A 20,556-nucleotide genomic window follows, 5' to 3' on the forward strand; every position below is an offset into this window, starting at 1 on the left:
TCACAACTTCCCATTTTTTTTTCAACAAAGCCACAGCAGAGCATGCTGAGATGCAAGCATTAAGAAACGCTGTCAGAGGTGGCTGGTCTAAAGAGAGATCTGTACTACCAAGATCAATTCAACCCTACTGGACATTCAGAAAGGAAATCAGCTATGCTGACAGCAAATCCAATAAGCAATTTTTTCCACAGCAGAGTGTAAAGAGGAAGAGACATTATGGCCAAATATGTCCCCAAGAGAGCAACTGAGAAAGGAACTGTGCAAACTGTAAAGACTCTGGAAAAGAAAGTCTAAAAGTGAAACAATGACCCATATGTTGCACTACTTGAGTACCTCTGTTTATATATATATATATATATATATATATATATATATATAAATAATTTAGAAATAATGTAGAAATAATTTGTAAATGTACATATTGTTAGGCTTTTATTGCCCAAACTTATCATATTATTCTCCTATATCTACAAGACAGTACTGAATAGGTAGCTACACTATAATTACAAAAACTTTATGCTGTAATTTCTGTTTACGCAGTACGTGGCTGGTTGTAATCTATCCCTCTGCTAATGTGGTTTCCGTATAATTATTTGTCTGATTTGCGATGGTTCTTGTTCACAGAGACATAAAGTTGACTGTGTGCTTTAGAGCAGAAACTGTAGAAATACACTAACTTGCGCTGATCTAATGTGAGTAATAAGAGTGTGATATTTCAGAATCAGTCTTCTGTGGAGCTTATGGTTATTAATAAATCATAGATCAACAAAACTCTCCACAGAGTCATCAGTCTCTCTTCTGACATCTGAAAAATAATGACATGAGAACAGTTATGATCAAACTGTCTCTAATGCAGATGACAATCAGTTTCTAAAAGAGTCTAGAAGAATTCTAGTGCTGTGGAGTAGGAAAGTATGAATTTGAATTTATTTTTTCAAGAGAAATGTGAAGCAACACCTCCATTATGACTGGCATTGTGTCACTATATAACAACTCTTGTACATTTCAACACTCAGTCTGTAGATCAGAGGAAGTTAAAAACCACAGGAGGAGCTGGGAGTATTTAAAGAAAGAGTTGAGAGAATATAATGAAGAGGAAGACTGACAGAAAGAGAAGATGGCTGATAAGTGTCACTTGTGTTTGCTGGGACTGATCTTTCTCTCTTCACTTCTCACAGGTAAAGACATCTGTGTTTTCTCTTCAAGACAGTTAGTGAATTAATCTGAGAAAGAGTTCATCTGAACATGATCAGTTTATTATTGTGTTACAAACAGAACATACTGGATTATTCCTGAACGCACTAAAACTAGAGGCTTTCACACTCAAACATCTGATGCTGAATTATCTTCATGTTAAGAGTGTGTTTGTGATTCGAACAGCTCTCTGATCAAGAAAAACATCATTCTGGAGAGTGTGTTGTTTGGATCAAGTGAGGAAAAAATAATGTATGCTATTTTTATGTTTTTATTTATTATAGTATAATAATCACTCATGTGTTCTTGTGTTTCAGGTCTCAGTGGAGTGGATCATGTGTTCATCAGTTCTGGTGAAGATGTCCGTCTGCCCTGTAATAATGCTCTTGCTGACTGTAACTCAACTACATGGATCTATAACAGATTCAGTTATTCCTCAACAGTTGAACTGATTGTTGGAGGGAAAAAGAAGACAGACACAGAGAGACATGAGAGACTGAGTCTGGGGTCTGACTGCTCTCTGAACATCAAGAGCGTCACAAAAGAAGATTGTGGATCTTACATCTGCCAACAATGGACGGGTCCGAAAGGACAACAAAAACAACAAGGAACTAATGCTCGTGTTTATCTGCATGTTCTTCATGGTAATTTAATGATTATGTGGTCAATTTAAAAAGGGTAACTTCTACATTTAAACTCCCATGATGATTGTAAAGTCTGTGATGTGTGTGTTATTTTGTGTTTCAGTCTCTTCATCTGAGATCAGTGCAGGCCGCTCTGTGATTCTTTCCTGTCAGTTGTATTCATATTCATCATATCCTCTAGTCTCTTGTGGTGATTGGATCCGTTCTGAGCGAATTGATCTGTTCTGGGTGAATCAGGCTGGTGTTAAACTGAAGAGATCAGACTCCAGATATCAGATATCAGCTTCAGGTCACTGTATCATCTCTCTGAATACAACAATCCTGAATGAAGATGAAAACAGAGAGTGGAGATGTGAAGTTACTCAAGTCAAGACTTCAGTCACATTTACTGTCAGGTATTCAGGTGAGAAACAAACTTTCTTAACTTACTTTCAGAAGACCATCTGATACAGAGACATTAATAATGTCATTCATTCAGGAATAACTGAAGTATTGCATATAAATGAGGCATTAATTGCTTCATGTAGTCACATGGTAACCAGTGCCTTTCTCAGTGGTGTATAAAATACTTGAAATTCATACTCAACTAAAAGTACACATATCTGTCACGGCAGGGATCCAATGAGGCACGGAGATAGAACCAATTGCAGGTAAGTCATTTATTAAAGGGTAATCCAAAAGGGTTAGCAGTCCAGGCAGGGTCAAAACCAGAATATCCAAACCAAACATAAACAAGACACGAAGACAAGGTAAGGCAAGGCAAGGCAAGAAGCAACGGACGTGAATAACTATAAACATTAAACAAGGACTCCGTAACACAGACTCAGACAGACCGGGTATAAATACACAAAAGGATAATGGGGAAATAGGAGACAGGTTGGGAACAATCAATTACTAAACAGGAGGAAGGTGACCAAATAAGGGAACAGGAAGTGATAAGGAGAAAGACACCGTGAGAAAGGAGGACACCTAGTGGAAACCCAGGGAACATAACCCAGACACTGTGACAGTACCCCCCCTCTACGGAGCGGCTCCCAGACGCTCCACGACATGACACAAAACAGAGACCAGGAGGGAGGCGGACAGGTGGAGGCTCAGGGGGAGGGACGGAGGGCCAGAAAGGAAACATGGGAAACAGACACCAGAAGTGTAAACACAAAACAGGGAGACCAGGAGGGAGGAGGACCGGAGGAGGTCCAGGGGGAGGGACGGAGGGCCAGACTCACTGAGGGGAACACACAGAAACATAACAGAAACCAAAAAACATAAGTCCATGAAGGACTTCACGTGGCGCCCACCATGGCGGAACAGAAGACCACCACAACCGTTTGGTCAAGGCGGAAACCCTCCAGGGCGGAGCAGAAGACCACCACAACCGTGTGGCCAGGGCAGAAGCCCCCTAGGGCGGAGCAGAAGACCACCACACCCCTGTGGTCAAGGCGGAAGCCCTCCAGGGCGGGGCAGACGACCACCACAACCTTGTGGTCAAGGCGGAAGCCCCGCAGGGCGGAGCAGAAAACCACCTCACCCCTGTGGTCAAGGCGGAAGCCCCGCAGGGCGGAGCAGAAGACCACCACAACCTTGTGGTCGAGGCCAGAGCCCCACAGGGCGGAGCAGACGACCACCACATCCTTGTGGTCAAGGCCGGAGTTCCCCAGGGCGGAGCAGAAGACCACCACCACCATGTGGTCAGGGCGGAAGGCCCCCAGGACGGAGCAGAAGACAACCACACCCCTGTGGTCAAGGCGGAAGCCCCCCAGGGCGGACCAGAAGACCACCACATCCTTGTGGTCGATGCACCAAGCCCCCAGCGTGGATCAGAAGCCCACCACTTCCGTGTGGCCGGATCAACGGGAGGACGAGACTCTGGTAATTCCATGGTGTCTCTACTGGACTCCAGAAGATCGGTGCTGACCTGGCTCTGCTCATGAAGATCATTGGTGACCTGTGTTTGCTCATGAAGATCAATGGTGACTTGCCTTTGTTCCTGAAGATCAGAGGTGACTTGCCTTTGTTCATGAAGATCAGAGGTGACTTGACTCAGTCCTTGAAGATCACTGGTGACTTGACAGAGTCTTTGAAGATCACCGGTGACTTGACAGAGTCTTTGAAGATCACCGGTGACTTGACTCAGTCCTTGAAGGTCAACGGTGACCAGCCTAGTCTCTGGAGGATCCGCGGTGACCAGCCTAGTCTCTGGAGGATCCGCGGTGACTAGCCCTGACTCTGGAGGATCAGCGGTGACTAGCCCTGACTCTGGAGGATCAGCGGTGACTAGCCCTGACTCTGGAGGATCAGCGGTGACTAGCCCTGACTCTGGAGGATCAGCGGTGACTAGCCCTGACTCTGGAGGATCAGCGGTGACTAGCCCTGACTCTGGAGGATCAGCGGTGACTAGCCCTGACTCTGGAGGATCAGCGGTGACTAGCCCTGACTCTGGAGGATCAGCGGTGACTAGCCCTGACTCTGGAGGATCAGCGGTGACTAGCCCTGACTCTGGAGGATCAGCGGTGACTAGCCCTGACTCTGGAAGATCAGCGGTGACTAGCTCTGACTCCGGAGGATCAGCGGTGACTAGCCCTGACTCTGGATAGTTCACTGGCACCTGACTCGACTCTGGAGAGTTCCCTGGCACCTGACTCAACTCTGTAGAGTTCCCTGGCACCTGACTCGACTCTGGAGAGTTCCCTGGCACCTGACTCGACTCTGGAGAGTTCCCTGGCACCTGACTCGACTCTGGAGAGTTCACTGGCACCTGACTCGACTCTGGAGAGTTCACTGGCACCTGACTCGACTCTGGAGAGTTCACTGGCACCTGACTCGACTCTGGAGGGTCAACTGGCACCTGACTCGACTCTGGAGAGTTCACTGGCACCTGACTCGACTCTGGAGGGTCAACTGGCACCTGACTCGACTCTGGAGGGTCAACTGGCACCTGACTCGACTCTGGAGGGTCAACTGGAACCTGACTCGACTCCGGAGGGTCAACTGGAACCTGACTTGACTCCGGAGGGTCAGCTGAGACTCTCATCCTTTGCAGCGGCGCTGGGCAAGCAGCCATCTTGGGCCATGACTCTGGACAGGCGGCCATCTTGTACTGTGGTGCTGGGCTGGCGGCCATCTGGGGTTGTGGCGCTGGACTGGCGGCCATCTTGTACTGTGGTGCTGGACCGGTGGCCAATCTGGGCATTGGCGCTGGGTTAGCGGCCATCTTGTGCTGTGGCGCTATGCTGACGGCCATCTTGGGCTGTGGCGCTGAACCCGTGGCCAATTTGGGCATTGCCGCTGGGCTGGCGGCCATCTTGGGCTGTGGCGCTGGAACGTTGGCCAATTTGGGCATTGGCGCTGGACAGACGGCCATCTTGTGCTGTGGCGCTGGACCGGTGGCCAATTTGGGAATTGGCGCTGGGTTAGCGGCCATCTTGTGCTGTGGCGCTAGGCTGACGGCCATCTTGGGCTGTGGCGCTGAACCGGTGGCCAATTTGGGCATTGGCGCTGGGCTGGAGGCCATCTTGGGTTGTGGCGCTGGAACGTTGGCCAATTTGGGCATTGACGCTGGGTTAGCGGCCATCTTGTGCTGTGGCGCTGGACAGACGGCCATCTTGTGCTGTGGCGCTGGGCTGGTAGCCAATTTGGGCAGTGGTGCTGGACTGGCGGCCATCTTGGGTTGTGGCGCTTGGCTGGTTGCCATCCTGGGCAGTGGTGCTGGGCTGACGACCACCCCGCTGGAAGAGACAGAAGTGGCTGGGGCATCCCACCGAAGCCGATGCTGCAGGTAGCGCACAAATTCCCAGAATTCCAGTGTCTCTAACTGCGCCATCTCCTCCTGAGACACTGGATCATCCAGCCCACCATTAAAATAGTCCTTTAGGGCCGCATCGTTGTAACCCATGCCCTCGGCCAGGGACCAGAACACCTGAGCCAGGGTCCCCACTTCATTGCCCTCTTGGCGGAGGGCGATCAACCAAAGATACTTGGCTCGCCGCTCCGCCATCTTGGCTGGGGAACGGAAAAACGACATACCGCTGGTTCCTAGAATGACGAAGTCCTTCTGTCCCGGCAGGGATCCAATGAGGCACGGAGATAGAACCAATTGCAGGTAAGTCATTTATTAAAGGGTAATCCAAAGGGGTAAACAGTCCAGGCAGGGTCAAAACCAGAATATCCAAACCAAACATAAACAAGACACGAAGACAAGGTAAGGCAAGGCAAGGCAAGGCAAGGCAAGGCAAGGCAAGGCAAGGCAAGGCAAGAAGCGACGGACGTGAATAACTATAAACATTAAACAAGGACTCCGTAACACAGACTCAGACAGACCGGGTATAAATACACAAATGGATAATGGGGAAATAGGAGACAGGTGGGGAACAATCAATTACTAAACAGGAGGAAGGTGACCAAATAAGGGAACAGGAAGTGATAAGGAGAGAGACACCGTGAGAAAGGAGGACACCTAGTGGAAACCCAGGGAACACAACCCAGACACTGTGACAATATCTTACCAGAAAATGGCTTTGGTAGAAGTTGAAGTCACTGTTTTGAACCACCAATAAGTGAATGTTAATGAGTCATTGCGATTTAAATGATTCATTCAAACGGCTGATTCATTCAGAAACAAATAATTTGACCGTGTTAATGAGTGAATCACTGAATCATTTATTCAACCGATTCATTCAAAAAGCTGATTCATTCAATAAGTAAACATCGTCCATTGCTCAGAGACGCAAAACAAGCAATATTATGTCTAAAATGTAAATCACTTATTGCTTTACTGAACTTGTCTAAATCTATTGATAAATGTGATTATGCATCTGCAGAAAAAACGGTACTCTTTGTGTGATTTAGATGAAGTTAACAACATTAAATTATATACATTTTAAAATCATACAGAAGAATTATTGCCGTCTACAATTTAGAATGTCTGCACTTTGTGTATGATTCGGTGATATAGACTACTTGATAATGTCAGATTGCACATCATAAGCAACACTTACCATATTATCGCAGACGATGCTGTATATCGCACACCCCAGACTCGACTTGAGTGGGAAATTAAATCATCCGCGGTTGTTTGCCCATGAGCAAAGGTGTCTTTAGGAGTCTAACTTGCAAACACCAGGCCACTGATTCCTCAAACCTGCTCTACTACAGTCTGTGTTCTTCTGACTATTTAGTAGTAAGTAACGAATATACTTGTATATTGAAATGTATCGGAGTAAAAGTATACATTTTATTTAGGAAATGTAGTGGAGTAAACGTTGCCTGAAATATAAAAACTCAAGTAAAGTACAGATACTCCCAAAAATATTTAATTACTGTAACAAAGTATTTTTACTTCATTTCATTACACCACTGAACTTTCTGAGCATAAAAGGGTCCTAAGCGTAATCCTAGATAATAATAGATGATAAACTCATGAAGCAGTGGAAGTTCATTCATTCATCATTTCTGGTATGTGAAGCTCAAGTATGTTGTGATGTTGATGTTTGGTTTCGATGTTCATTATGTTTGAGCTGAACTAACAAACATGATCATATATCCAACAGAAACTGAAGTCAGTACTGCTGGTTCAATATTCAGAGGTACCACACATCTTTACATTGTTCTTTGTTTTATACCTTTGATTTGATTCCCTGTTTCACAGATTGAGTCTGTTTTTTTATCTTGACTGTTTCTCTCATCTTTCCTGCAGTGATTGTGATTATCGTTGAGTTTGCAGTGTTTGCTGCTCCTACTGTGATTCTTCTTCAGATCATCTGTGCAAGAAGAGCTGGTGAGCTTTTGAAATGATCTGGAACAATGTGCAATCATGAGAGCTAAAAAAAATAATGTTTTGTTGAATTATTTTGCAGGGAGGAAGAACTCACAGCACCGAGAGGAAATAGTGATGAATACAGTATTACAATAAAATACTCTCTACAAAAAACAGGCCAGAGTACACTGTAAAATAAATAAATACATACAAATAAAGTAAAATATCTAAATTCAAATATAGTGAAAAATAATTATTTTAAAGGTATTTTTCATTAAAAGGTTTAGTGAAAATGTTATTTTACGGATTTATCCTTTTTTAAATAGGTATAGATAGTTTAATTTTACTGTTTTTGATTGCTGGCAGTCATTTTTTTTTTTTTTTTTTTTTTACTTTTCTTACACTTTTTTCTACAGTGTAAAATGCTTATTTTACAGATTTTTCCTAGATTATGACAATGAATGAACAAAGTGTTCTACAGAGAAATGCTGTTAATTTACAAATCATTACAATCTAAAACCTTCAATAAAGTGTTCATTTTTCATCTTAACCATGCTTTGTCAGTTTTATTTGGGAGACAAAATACAAAGTCTGTACAAATGCCACTGAAATATAAAATTTTTATTTTATGTTTTTTAAGAAATACAGCACAATTACATTTAGAAACCCAATTCCAAAAAGTAAGTTAGTAAAAACTGTGAGCAAAAAAGGAATGGAATAATTTACAAATATCATAAACTTATATTTTTTTCACAATAGAATATAGATAACATATCAAATGTTGAAAGTGAGACATTTTGAAATGTCATGCCAAATATTGGCTCATTTTGGATTTCATGAGAGCTACACATTACAAAAAAGTTGGGACAGGTCGCAAGAAGAGGCCAGAAAAGTTACATTTACATATAAGGAACAGCTGGAGGATCAATTAGGGTAAAAATCATGATTGGGTATAAAAAGAGCCTTTCAGAGTGGCAGTGTCTCACAGAAGTCAAGATGGGCAGAGGATCACAGATTCCCCCAATGCTGCGGCGAAAAATAGTGGAGCAATATCAGAAAGGAGTTTCTCAGAAAAAAATTGCAAAGAGTTATCATGTTTATCATCATCTACAGTGCATAATATCATCCAAAGATTCAGAGAATCTGGAACAATCAATCAAGGTCGGAAAACCATACTAGATGCCGTGATCTTCGGGCCCTTAGACGGCACTGCATCACATACAGGAATGCTACTGTAATGGAAATTACAACATGGGCTCAGGAATACTTCCAGAAAACATTGTCAGTGAACACAATCCACCGTGCCATTCACCGTTGCCGGCTAAAACTCTATAGGTTAAAAAAAAAAAGACATATCATATCTAAACATGATCCAGAAGCGCAGGTGTTTTCTGTGGGCCAAGGCTCATTTAAAATGGACTGTGGCAAAGTGGAAAACTGATTTGTGGTCAGACGATTCAAAATTTGAAGTTCTTTTTGGAAAACTGGGACACCATGTCATCTGGACTAAAGAGAACAAGGACAACCCAAGTTGTTATCAGCGCTCAGTTCAGAAACCTGTATCTCTGATGGTATAGGGTTGCATGAGTGTGTGTGGCATGGGCAGCTTACACATCTGGAAAGGCACAATCAATGCTGAAAGGTATATCCAAGTTCTAGAACAACATATGCTCCCATCCAGACGTCGTCTCTTTCAGGGAAGACCTTGCATTTTCCAACATGACAATGCCAGACCACATACTGCATCAATTACAACATCATGGCTGCGTAGAAGAAGGATCCGGATACTGAAATGGCCAGCCTACAGTCCATATCTTTCCCCCATAGAAAACATTTGGCGCATCATAAAGAGAAAATTAAAGTGAAAGTGACGTGACATACAGCCAAGTATGGTGAACCATATTTAGAACTCGTACTCTGCATTTAACCCATCCAAAGTGCACACACACAGTAGTGAACACACACACCATGACAGTGACAGGGACAGTGTTTTCTCTACTTCCTGTTGGCCTTCTGTAGCAAATTGTAGCTCCGTGTAGATGTTTTTATTTTATTTTTTTCTCTAGAATCTTTATCTTACTATTACTCTGTTTTTTAAAGTGGTAAAATATAACTTAATTCACACCATATTTCTGATATTATCGATCAATCTTATCAGATTAACTTTGATCGTTCACTTTTATTTTATTTCCGTGAGTGCAGTACACCAAAGCGTTAGCACTCGTTAGCTTGTCATTAGCGTTTTCATTCGAACCTATCGCTGTTTTCTTTTCTCCTCTCCCTCGCTCCAGTTTTTCACAAGTTCATCAAACAACCGCAGTAAGAATTTTCATCAAGCACGGTGAGTAATGGCTTCTCCTATCATTGTTTCTTGCACCTCTTGCCACATGTACAGTTTATCTATCTCTGTCGCTGATGAGGGATTCACATGTGATAAATGCAGGGAAATAGTTAGGCTGACAGAGAAGATTTCAGAATTAGAGACACGCATCCAAACTTTAATTGAGGACAGTAAGAATGTTATGGCTCTAGATATGGCTTTGGATGCGTCTAGCTCAGGGATTCCTGTACATTGTTCGGTTCCGGAAACAGAGCCCCAGCAGCAGGGCAACTGGGTGACGGTGAGGCAGCGTAGTCGTGGGTCAAAACACCGCTCTTCTGTTCCGATCAAAACATTAAACAGGTTCTCCCCACTCAGTGATGCACCCACTGAGAAACCTGATGAAAGTGCTCTAGTTATTGGTGATTCTATTGTACGGAACGTGAATATAGAGACACCAGCCACCATAGTCAAATGTTTACCGGGAGCCAGAGCGCCTGACATCTTGGCAAATTTAAAAGTGCTGGCTAATGCTAAACGTAAATACAGTAAGATTGTTATTCATGCCGGCACTAATGATGTTCGAATTCGCCAGTCGGAGATCACTAAAAATAACATTAAAGAGGTGTGTGAACTTGCAAGCACGATGTCAGACACAGTAATATGCTCTGGTCCCCTCCCTGCTTACCGTGGTGATGAGATGCATAGCAGATTGTCATCACTCAATGGCTGGATGTCTAAGTGGTGCCCACAGAATAACATAGGTTTCATAGACAATTGGACGAGCTTTTGGGGCAGACCTGACCTGTTTAAAAGAGATGGTCTTCATCCCTCCTGGGGTGGCGCCACTCTTCTCTCTAGAAATATGGCAAATAGTCTTAGTGTTTATACTTGACTAACTGGGGCCCAGGTCAGGAAGCAGACAGACTGGCTAAACCGACCGTCTGCTAGCTGCCTCCCGTCACAGAGGTCAGTTAATTCTCAGCACATAGAGACTTTTTCACCTAGATATCACACTATAGAGACTGTGTCTGTTCCCCGAACTAGAAAATACAAAAAACGTCCAAACCAAGTTAAGATTAACAATTTAATTGAGGTTCAACAAATAAAAAACAGAAGCAATATGGATAAACAAATGATAAAGCTTGGCTTATTGAATATCAGATCCCTTTCTACAAAAACACTTTTTGTAAATGAGTCCACCCCCCAAGATTACTGTTATAAACATGAGCCACGTCTAAAAGGCAAAGGTGGAGGTGTTGCTTCAATTTATAACAACGTTTTCAGGATTTCTCGGAGGGCAGGCTACAAGTATAACTCGTTTGAAGTAATGGTACTTCATATAACATTATCCAAAGAAACAAATGTTAATGATAAATCCCCTGTTATGTTTGTACTGGCTACTGTATACAGGCCACCAGGGCACCATACAGACTTTATTAAAGAGTTTGGTGATTTTACATCCGAGTTAGTTCTGGCTGCAGATAAAGTCTTAATAGTTGGTGATTTTAATATCCATGTTGATAATGAAAACGATGCATTGGGATCAGCATTTATAGACATTCTGAACTCTATTGGTGTTAGACAACACGTTTCAGGACCTACTCATTGTCGAAATCATACTCTAGATTTAATACTGTCACATGGAATTGATGTTGATGGTGTTGAAATTATTCAGCCAAGTGATGATATCTCAGATCATTATTTAGTTCTTTGCAAAATTCATATAGCCAAAATTGTAAATTCTACTTCTTGTTACAAGTATGGAAGAACCATCACTTCTAACACAAAAGACTGCTTTTTAAGTTATCTTCCTGATGTATCCAAATTCCTTAGCATATCCAAAACCTCAGAACAACTTGATGATGTAACAGAAACTATGGACTCTCTCTTTTCTAGCACTTTAAATAACGTTGCTCCTTTACGCTTAAGGAAGGTTAAGGAAAACAGTTTGACACCATGGTATAATGAGCATACTCGCACCCTAAAGAGAGCAGCCCGAAAAATGGAGCGCAGCTGGAGGAAAACAAAACTAGAGGTATTTCGTATTGCTTGGCGGGAAAGTAACATATCCTACAGAAAAGCATTAAAAACTGCTAGATCCGATTACTTTTCTTCTCTTTTAGAAGAAAACAAACATAACCCCAGGTATTTATTCAATACAGTGGCTAAATTAACGAAAAATAAAGCCTCAACAAGTGTTGACATTTCCCAACACCACAGCAGTAATGGCTTTATGAACTACTTTACTTCTAAAATCGATACTATTAGAGATAAAATTGCAACCATTCAGCCGTCAGCTACAGTATCACATCAGACAGTGCACTATAGACCCCCTGAGGAACAGTTCCACTCATTCTCTACCATAGGAGAGGAAGAATTGTATAAACTTGTTAAATCATCTAAACCAACAACATGTATGTTAGACCCTATAGACCCTTTGCACGTGACGTCACGCTCTACTCGCGCGAATTCTGAACGCCATGACGGACGGCGGAAGAGCTATTCTGTAGACGGACGGCAAGCCAAATGAGTTCGTGTTTGAGTTAGTTCTAGTTGTAAAATGGTTATTTCGTGTTGTGCCGTGGGCTGTGCTAATAGACAGGGTAAAGCCAATATATCTTTTTATCGAATACCATTTGATGGGGAGAGAAGGCAGCGATGGGTTGCTGCTATCAGCCGAAAGGACTGGCAGCCCTCCAAGTACTCCAGGATTTGCAGCGAGCATTTTTTACAAGGTAAGGTTCATGTATTTCCCAGTTACGTTTACTTAATTTGTGTAATACCATATCGCCATCCTTGTCCAGATGGAGACCCAGTCAAATTGTCATTTGTAACATGAGTAACCTAAGTTAGCTATGTAATGAGCAAGTGCCAGCTAGTGTGATAGGGCTGTGCAGTCTAACGTTAACGTTACTGCTACCCATTCACAAAGGTAGCTAACGTTAGCTTAATGTCAGGAATAGCAGATTTTGGTGCCACTTAAATGTCTATGCTTCTCTGATGCTCATAAATTTACGTTAGACGCAATGTAAACATTGACACATGTGAGGCTATTTAAAGGGATAGTTCACTTTAAAATGAAAATTCTGTCATCATATACTTACCCTCAAGTTGAAAAAACAACACAGAGCAGACCTCATGCTGCATTCAAAGTGATTGTAAATTACCCTTTTCCCATCCAGAGGTTGTTTTTGCAATTTACTTTACAAATAGAAAATGGATGATGTTTCAGGAGGATAGTTATAGGCTGGGACCATGGTTCTAAGCTCCCTCTTGGTGGTACTCAGGCAGATGATTTGTTTTATCAGGACAGAAGAGTGATGACCCTTTATCCCCTGATTATGTGCCGTCAGTGTTTGCGCACACAAAGTCCCCTGAGAAGCGGCGAGCCCTGGGAAGTCTAGGGAAGTATGAGGTCAGAGAGGCAATGAAGAAAAAAAAGCGTCAGGCGTCGTCCAAACGTGAAGCTGCCAGGGCACTCCTCAATCTGTCAGCTGAGATGAATGTGTTATGTGAGGTTGAAGAGGAGATTGTAGAAGAGGCGATTGTAGAAGAGGCTAGTGTTAGTGAAACTAGTGGCAAATGTGATGCAATGTGCCAAACCAACCTCACTTCAGACTACATTGAGTCTCTTGAATTTGAGTGTCAGCAACTCCGGGGTGATACATTTGCTCTGAAGGAGAAGCTGAAGCCCTCAGATCTGGAACAGAGCACTTTTGAAAACAGTGACAAACTTAAAACCTTTACAGGACTGCCCAACTATAAAGTGTTTATGGCAATGATTGATCTGGTAACTCCATTACTTAAGGATACGGCAAACATCACCATCTTCCACCAGCTACTGTTGACATTAATGAGGATCAGGCTTAACCTTCCGATTGCTTTTTTGTCATATCTGTTTGGTGTTCATATGTCTACAATTTCAAGAGTGTTTACAAATGTCATTAATATACTAAATGACAACTTAGTACCTCTGTGTGTGGTATGGCCTGACAGAAATGATGTCCAAACATCTCTGCCAATGTGTTTCAGAAAGTCTTTCAAGCATTGCATGTCAGTAATAGACTGTTTTGAAATTACCATTGACAGACCTAAAGATTTGAAGGCAAGGGCCCAGACATACTCTCAGTATAAATCGCACAACACCATAAAATACCTAATAGGTATAACTCCACAAGGGATAATCTCCTTCATCTCCAAGGGCTGGGGTGGGCGGTCAACTGATGCTCACATTACAGCAAACAGTGGGTTTTTGGATAATCTCCTACCTGGAGACTTGATCCTAGCAGACCGTGGCTTTAGGATTCAGGAACAAGTTGGCTTGTACTGTGCAAGGGTTGAAACTCCTGCCTTTACACGGGGGAAAAAACAGCTGGGCGCTGTTGAACTGGAAGATTCCAGAAAACTTGCAGCAGTCCGCATACATGTTGAGAGGGTAATTGGTCAAGCACGATCCAAGTACAGGATGTTGCATGGACCTGTGCCCATTAGTCTTCTGATTAAGTCGTCAGAAGAAGAAGAGTTCACCTCTCTTGACAAAATAGTCAGAGTGGCTTGTGCCCTGACGAATCTGTGCCCCTCAGTGGTGCCAATTGATTAGCTAAAAAAACTGTTATTCTTTAACAGAGAAGTTTCAAAGTCAAACACATTTATTTGAATTACAATTTCAAGTGTAAATAGTTGAACAAATTCATAAAGGATTGAAACAACGTTAGGGCAACTTATATGGTGACAGAATTTTCATTATAAAGTGGAGTATCCCTTTAACAATCAATTGTTTACTTATCCATTAAAATCAGCTGAAATGTAACAGAGTTATTAGTTAGTAGTTGCATAGAACCCATATTTGTGGATGAGAGCTCTTTTAAGACCATCTATTATATACTATTATTGAAGTTATGCCAGGCTAGTGGCTGCGTAATGTAAGATGGTGTGTACACTACAGTGGCTACTGTATCACTCTACTGTTTTATAAACCTCTTAAAATTGTCATGTGTCAGTTCCCTTAACACATTCACACTTTGTATTAAATTGAAACATGCAGGACAAACGTTATAAAAGTTGTATATGAGTGTACATTATGTAATTTAGGTTGGCTTTTATAAACGTGTTGAAAGATGTTTTTGTAAAATAAACCAGCCCTCAAACTTTTGACTATGCTGTTGTACTTTATAAAAGGATATTAAATGTATGTAGAATTACACACTGGCAAATCTTACTAATAATTCAATTACATTTTATTTATAGTATCACATCATAAGAAATTAAAAGAAAAACATTACAAATGGAGTAGGTCTAGACCACACTATAATTTACAAAGACCCAACAATTCTAGTAATTCACTTCATGAGTCTGTGGACTGTGTTTTGTCTGACAGCAGTCTATCTGGGCATGTATATGTCTTGGCCAATAACTCAGATAAAATGGCTGACCTATAGAAGGCCTCAACATTCTGCACTGCTTCTGTAAAAAAGTCAGCATCAGGCAAAATTCTCTGTATAAAAAAATCGGATGTAGACCACACCATGAAGTCACAAAACTTCCGCTTCGTCACAAACAACTGGGCTTGCACCTGGTAGTGGTATTGATGATCTCTGTTAAGTGCATGTGTACCATCTGTGTTCTCAATGCAGAAATGTTTCTTTTCAGTGGCACTGAGGACTCCGGTGTCTTTGGCACAGTGTGGGCATTTGATTTCCAAAATACCATCGCCACAGCAGGAGCAGGACAGCAAGGCATCTGGAGATGCTCCAAGGTAGGGACGGGAGGTATCAATATGGAGACCGGCATCACGAACACTTAGGTCCTGATGATGTTGTGCAGCGTAAGCCTCATATGTCTCTCTGGCTTTTTGTTCATGTTCACATCCCCATCTGAAAATGAGAAAAATAATGTTATTAAAGGAATAGTTCACTTTAAAATGATAATTTTCATATACTCACCCTCATATTGTTTCAAACCTGTATGAATTTCTTTCTTCTGCTGAACAGAAAGGAAGATATTTAGAAGAATGTCAGTAACCAGACAGTTTCTGGGTCCCATTGACTTCCATAGTAGAAAAAAATATACTATGGAAGTCAATGGGATCCAAAAACTGTCTGGTTACTGATAATCTTCTAAATATCTTCCTTTCTGTTCAGCAGAAGAAAGAAATTCATGCAGGTTTGAAACAACATGAGAGTGAGTATATGATGACAGAATTTTCATTTTAAAGTGAACTATTCCTTTAAGTCATCGTAGCTCTTTGAGTGTCCTTTTCATTGGATTTGTTCTCTCATTTCCCTAAGAACTATAAGTACTATAGATGTCAGTACCCAAAATTGGCCTAATCTTAATAGCACATAATATTCTCTTGTATCATATTCTATCACAGATATCACAGAGTAGTTTAAAAAGGTGTAAATTAAATATAACAGGAACCATTTAAAAGGAACATTAGGAATAAATAGGCAAAGGACCTACACCATACACCTGGGATTAAAAATAGATAAGGGCACTCAAAGAGATTGAGGGATGTAATCTGTCATCATGTTTGTAATTTAATGTTGATAATTTGTAATACTGACTATAATAAATATTCCAATGATAAATGCATTTCTTTGTCTTGTTTTTGTTTCTTTGATGTTTTTGTGAGCAGGGGCCCTCTACATTAGAACACAACATGTATTGCATACATTTCCATAGTTGAAACATAAGTTCAAAGAACATCTAATTTCTTTACTCACTTACACTATGGTGAAATTAAAAACAGTAACTGTATGTTTATGTCATTATGTCACACATGCCTGGTTGCAACTGTTGAAAATCTGCATAGGTCAGGGTAACAGATCTGCCTAATTAGGGATTTGGAAGGATTTGTAGGGTCTGTCCTTGCAGCTGACTTGAACCTAGATGCTGTCACCCTACCAGCCCTCATGTCAAACCATAGCCTTGACTTTCCCTGTTGTCGTGTCTCTTCCTCAACTTTTACTGCCTACAACATTGTAAATTATAGAAGATGAAATTAATGACATGACACCTTAAAGCACATTTTAGTCATATGAGATTAAGAGGGATGACTATACCTGCTCTGGTGTGACTTCCATATCATTGAATACCGCATCACATTTTTTCTCAAGGTCCGAGGCAGACAGCTTCCGGTTCTGAGCACTGTATAACTCAGTCAGGGGCTGTGGTAGACCCAGAGACACCACTTTTGGTTGAAACTGTTTACAGTAGTGTGGCAATATGCGTAGGATACCACTCTTCTCTGAAGGGTTTGGAGTTGCATTATCCAGAGCCTTGTAGAATTGTTCTATAGCTGCTGCAGACACACCCACTTTTTTCACAGATGGACAACCTGAATGGCTTTGGTTGTTTACACCACAACGCTTTTTGGCAGGATGTGAGAAATCAATTCCTGATCCCTCTTCGTACAAAGCCTTGCCCGCTTTCAAAGGAGGAAGTCCCCACTGTCTGGGCCCATCAGTGCAGCTTTTGTCTTCCAGATGTTTAACAGCAGAGTCTATTGCGTATAGCAGAGCTGTCACGTGGGAGCACACCTCTCCCAGGCCCGCTTTACATGTACAGTGGCCGCACAAGACTGTCCCATCCTTCTTCAAAGATACCCATGGTTGTAGTTGGGTTTCAGACAGTGACTGACTGTGATGCACCTACAATTACAGAAAGTGGCATAAATACATTATTCTTACATGAATGTTATTGTGATGTTATTATTTACTGCTGCAGTGACACCATAAATGCCCCTTGTGAATACATCTTAATCACTGTGATAGTCAAATCTTAACATAGGCTACAGCGAATATAATCACAGATGAGATGATGGCTAGATGTAAAAATTATGTGTGGCTACTGATCACAGACACTCCGTGGTTTACTGGTTATGATGCACCTACAAATACAGAAAGTGGCATAGATACATTATTTTTACATGAATGTTATTGTGATGTTATTGTTTAATGCTGCAGTAACACAATAAATGCACATTGTGAATACTTTGCTGTGATTAACTGGTAGAATCTTAACATAGGCTACTGCGAATATAATCACAGATAAGAAGATGTCTAGATGTTACAATTATATGTGGTTACTACGGATCACAGACACACCGTGATTTACTGTCTGCATGGATTAACGTGTGATCGATAATTAATGACTGCACTTCCCAGAGCTGGGATGCGTCCAGGCATCCATTAAAAAGCCACGGCCGACCATGTACTCTAAAATCATAGGCTACGTGTTATATAAATATTTATCAAGAAATAACAGACTGCATTCTACATTAGAATTCAACTAAGCCATGTAATAATACAAAATAAACCATAGATCGATGTCTTACCTTTGCCATTATGAGGTACCTCCCCCCGCCGTTAGCGTAGCATCGCGTAGCTGTAACCCAGCCAGCTACGAAGAACTGGTAAGCATCCAGACTTTTAAAAGCTTTGAGATCAGCACCAGTGTATGGGGATACCCCGTTTACCACATAGTGGTACAAATCGTGTGGGCCGAAGTCAGGCAGACTCGGCGATTTAACGAGGTCCGTGAAAACCGAGGGATGAAGAAGGTAAGGGTCTGTATCCAAACCTGCTATCTCCAACTTCTCCAAATATCGCTCTTTGTGAGCACCTACCAGATGCCCTACCTCGACCGATAACGGCACTACAATTTCTTCAATAGAAGAAGCCATGAAGTTTAGTGGTAATGTTAACGTTATCTATTTTAATCTGTTTAAAACTATTCAAATTTCCCGCTCGTCTACTACTGCTCAGCCTGCGCGTCCAGTGATTTTGCCGTCCAGCATGGCGTCGTCACGTGGTCGTGGTCACGTGTTTGCAAAGGGTCTATACCATCTAAGCTCCTGAAAGAGGTGCTTCCAGAAGTCATAGATCCTCTTCTGACTATTATTAATTCCTCATTGTCATTAGGACATGTCCCCAAAACCTTCAAACTGGCTGTTATTAAGCCTCTCATCAAAAAACCACAACTTGACCCCAAAGAACTAGTTAATTATAGACCAATCTCGAATCTCCCTTTTCTGTCCAAGATACTAGAAAAGGTGGTATCCACACAATTATATTCCTTCTTAGAGAAAAATGGTATATGTGAGGATTTCCAGTCAGGATATAGACCGTATCATAGTACTGAGACTGCTCTCCTTAGAGTTACAAATGATCTGCTCTTATCATCTGATCGTGGGTGTATCTCTCTATTAGTTTTATTGGATCTTAGTGCTGCGTTTGACACAATTGACCACAACATTCTTTTGCATAGACTTGAATACTTTGTTGGCATCAGTGGAAGTGCATTAGCATGGTTTAAATCGTACTTATATGACCGCCATCAGTTCGTAGCAGTGAATGAAGATGTATCCTATCGATCACAAGTGCAGTATGGAGTACCTCAAGGCTCAGTACTAGGGCCGCTACTCTTCACGCTTTATATGTTACCCTTGGGAGATATCATCAGGAAACATGGTGTTAGCTTTCACTGTTATGCTGATGATACTCAGCTCTATATTTCTTCGCAGCCCGGTGAAACACACCAATTTGAAAAACTAATGGATTGCATAGTCGATATAAAAAACTGGATGACGAGTAATTTCTTACTGCTAAATTCTGAAAAAACAGAGGTGTTAATTATAGGACCTAAAAACTCTGCTTGTAATAACCTAGAACACTGTCTAAGACTTGATGGTTGCTCTGTCAATTCTTCATCATCAGTTAGGAACCTAGGTGTGCTACTTGATCGCAATCTTTCCTTAGAAAGCCACGTTTCTAGCATTTGTAAAACTGCATTTTTCCATCTCAAAAATATATCTAAATTACGACCTATGCTCTCAATGTCAAATGCAGAAATGTTAATCCATGCATTTATGACCTCAAGGTTAGATTATTGTAATGCTTTATTGGGTGGTTGTTCTGCACGCTTAGTAAACAAACTACAGCTAGTCCAAAATGCAGCAGCAAGAGTTCTTACTAGAACCAGGAAGTATGACCATATTAGCCCGGTTCTGTCAACACTGCACTGGCTCCCTATCAAGCATCGCATAGATTTTAAAATATTGCTTATTACTTATAAAGCCCTGAATGGTTTAGCACCTCAGTATTTGAATGAGCTCCTTTTACATTATAATCCTCTACGTCCGCTACGTTCTCAAAACTCAGGCAATTTGATAATACCTAGAATATCAAAATCAACTGCAGGCGGCAGATCCTTTTCCTATTTGGCGCCTAAACTCTGGAATAACCTACCTAACATTGTTCGGGAGGCAGACACACTCTTGCAGTTTAAATCTAGATTAAAGACCCATCTCTTTAACCTGGCATACACATAACATACTAATATGCTTTTATTATCCAAATCCGTTAAAGGATTTTTAGGCTGCATTAATTAGGTAAACCGGAACCGGAAACACTTCCCATAACAACCTATGTACTTGCTACATCATTAGAAGAATGGCATCTACGCTAATATTTGTCTGTTTCTCTCTTGTTCCGAGGTCACCGTAGCCACCAGATCCAGTCTGTATCCAGATCAGAGGGTCACTGCAGTCACCCGGATCCAGTACGTATCCAGACCAGATGCTGGATCAGCACCTAGAAAGGACCTCTACATCCCTGAAAGACAGCGGAGACCAGGACAAC

General features: G+C 41.8%; 2 protein-coding genes across 2 annotated transcripts in view; one reads left to right on the top strand and one right to left on the bottom strand.

Annotated features, from left to right (window-relative positions):
* Positions 1-20,556, bottom strand: part of LOC132159925 (gastrula zinc finger protein XlCGF57.1-like) — a 486,703-nt gene that overhangs the window by 219,767 nt on the left and 246,380 nt on the right. The gene's annotated exons all lie outside the window — the stretch shown is intronic.
* On the top strand, positions 1,109-7,855 carry LOC132096188 (uncharacterized). Its single transcript, XM_059501455.1, has 6 exons — positions 1,109-1,178; positions 1,512-1,838; positions 1,942-2,241; positions 7,385-7,420; positions 7,531-7,611; positions 7,691-7,855. Exons 1-6 carry the CDS (start codon positions 1,118-1,120, stop codon positions 7,744-7,746), a joined length of 861 nt encoding a protein of 286 aa, XP_059357438.1. The 5' UTR covers positions 1,109-1,117; the 3' UTR covers positions 7,747-7,855.

Source organism: Carassius carassius, chromosome 1 (genome assembly GCF_963082965.1).
Source record: "Carassius carassius chromosome 1, fCarCar2.1, whole genome shotgun sequence".
NCBI classification, from domain to species: domain Eukaryota; kingdom Metazoa; phylum Chordata; class Actinopteri; order Cypriniformes; family Cyprinidae; genus Carassius; species Carassius carassius.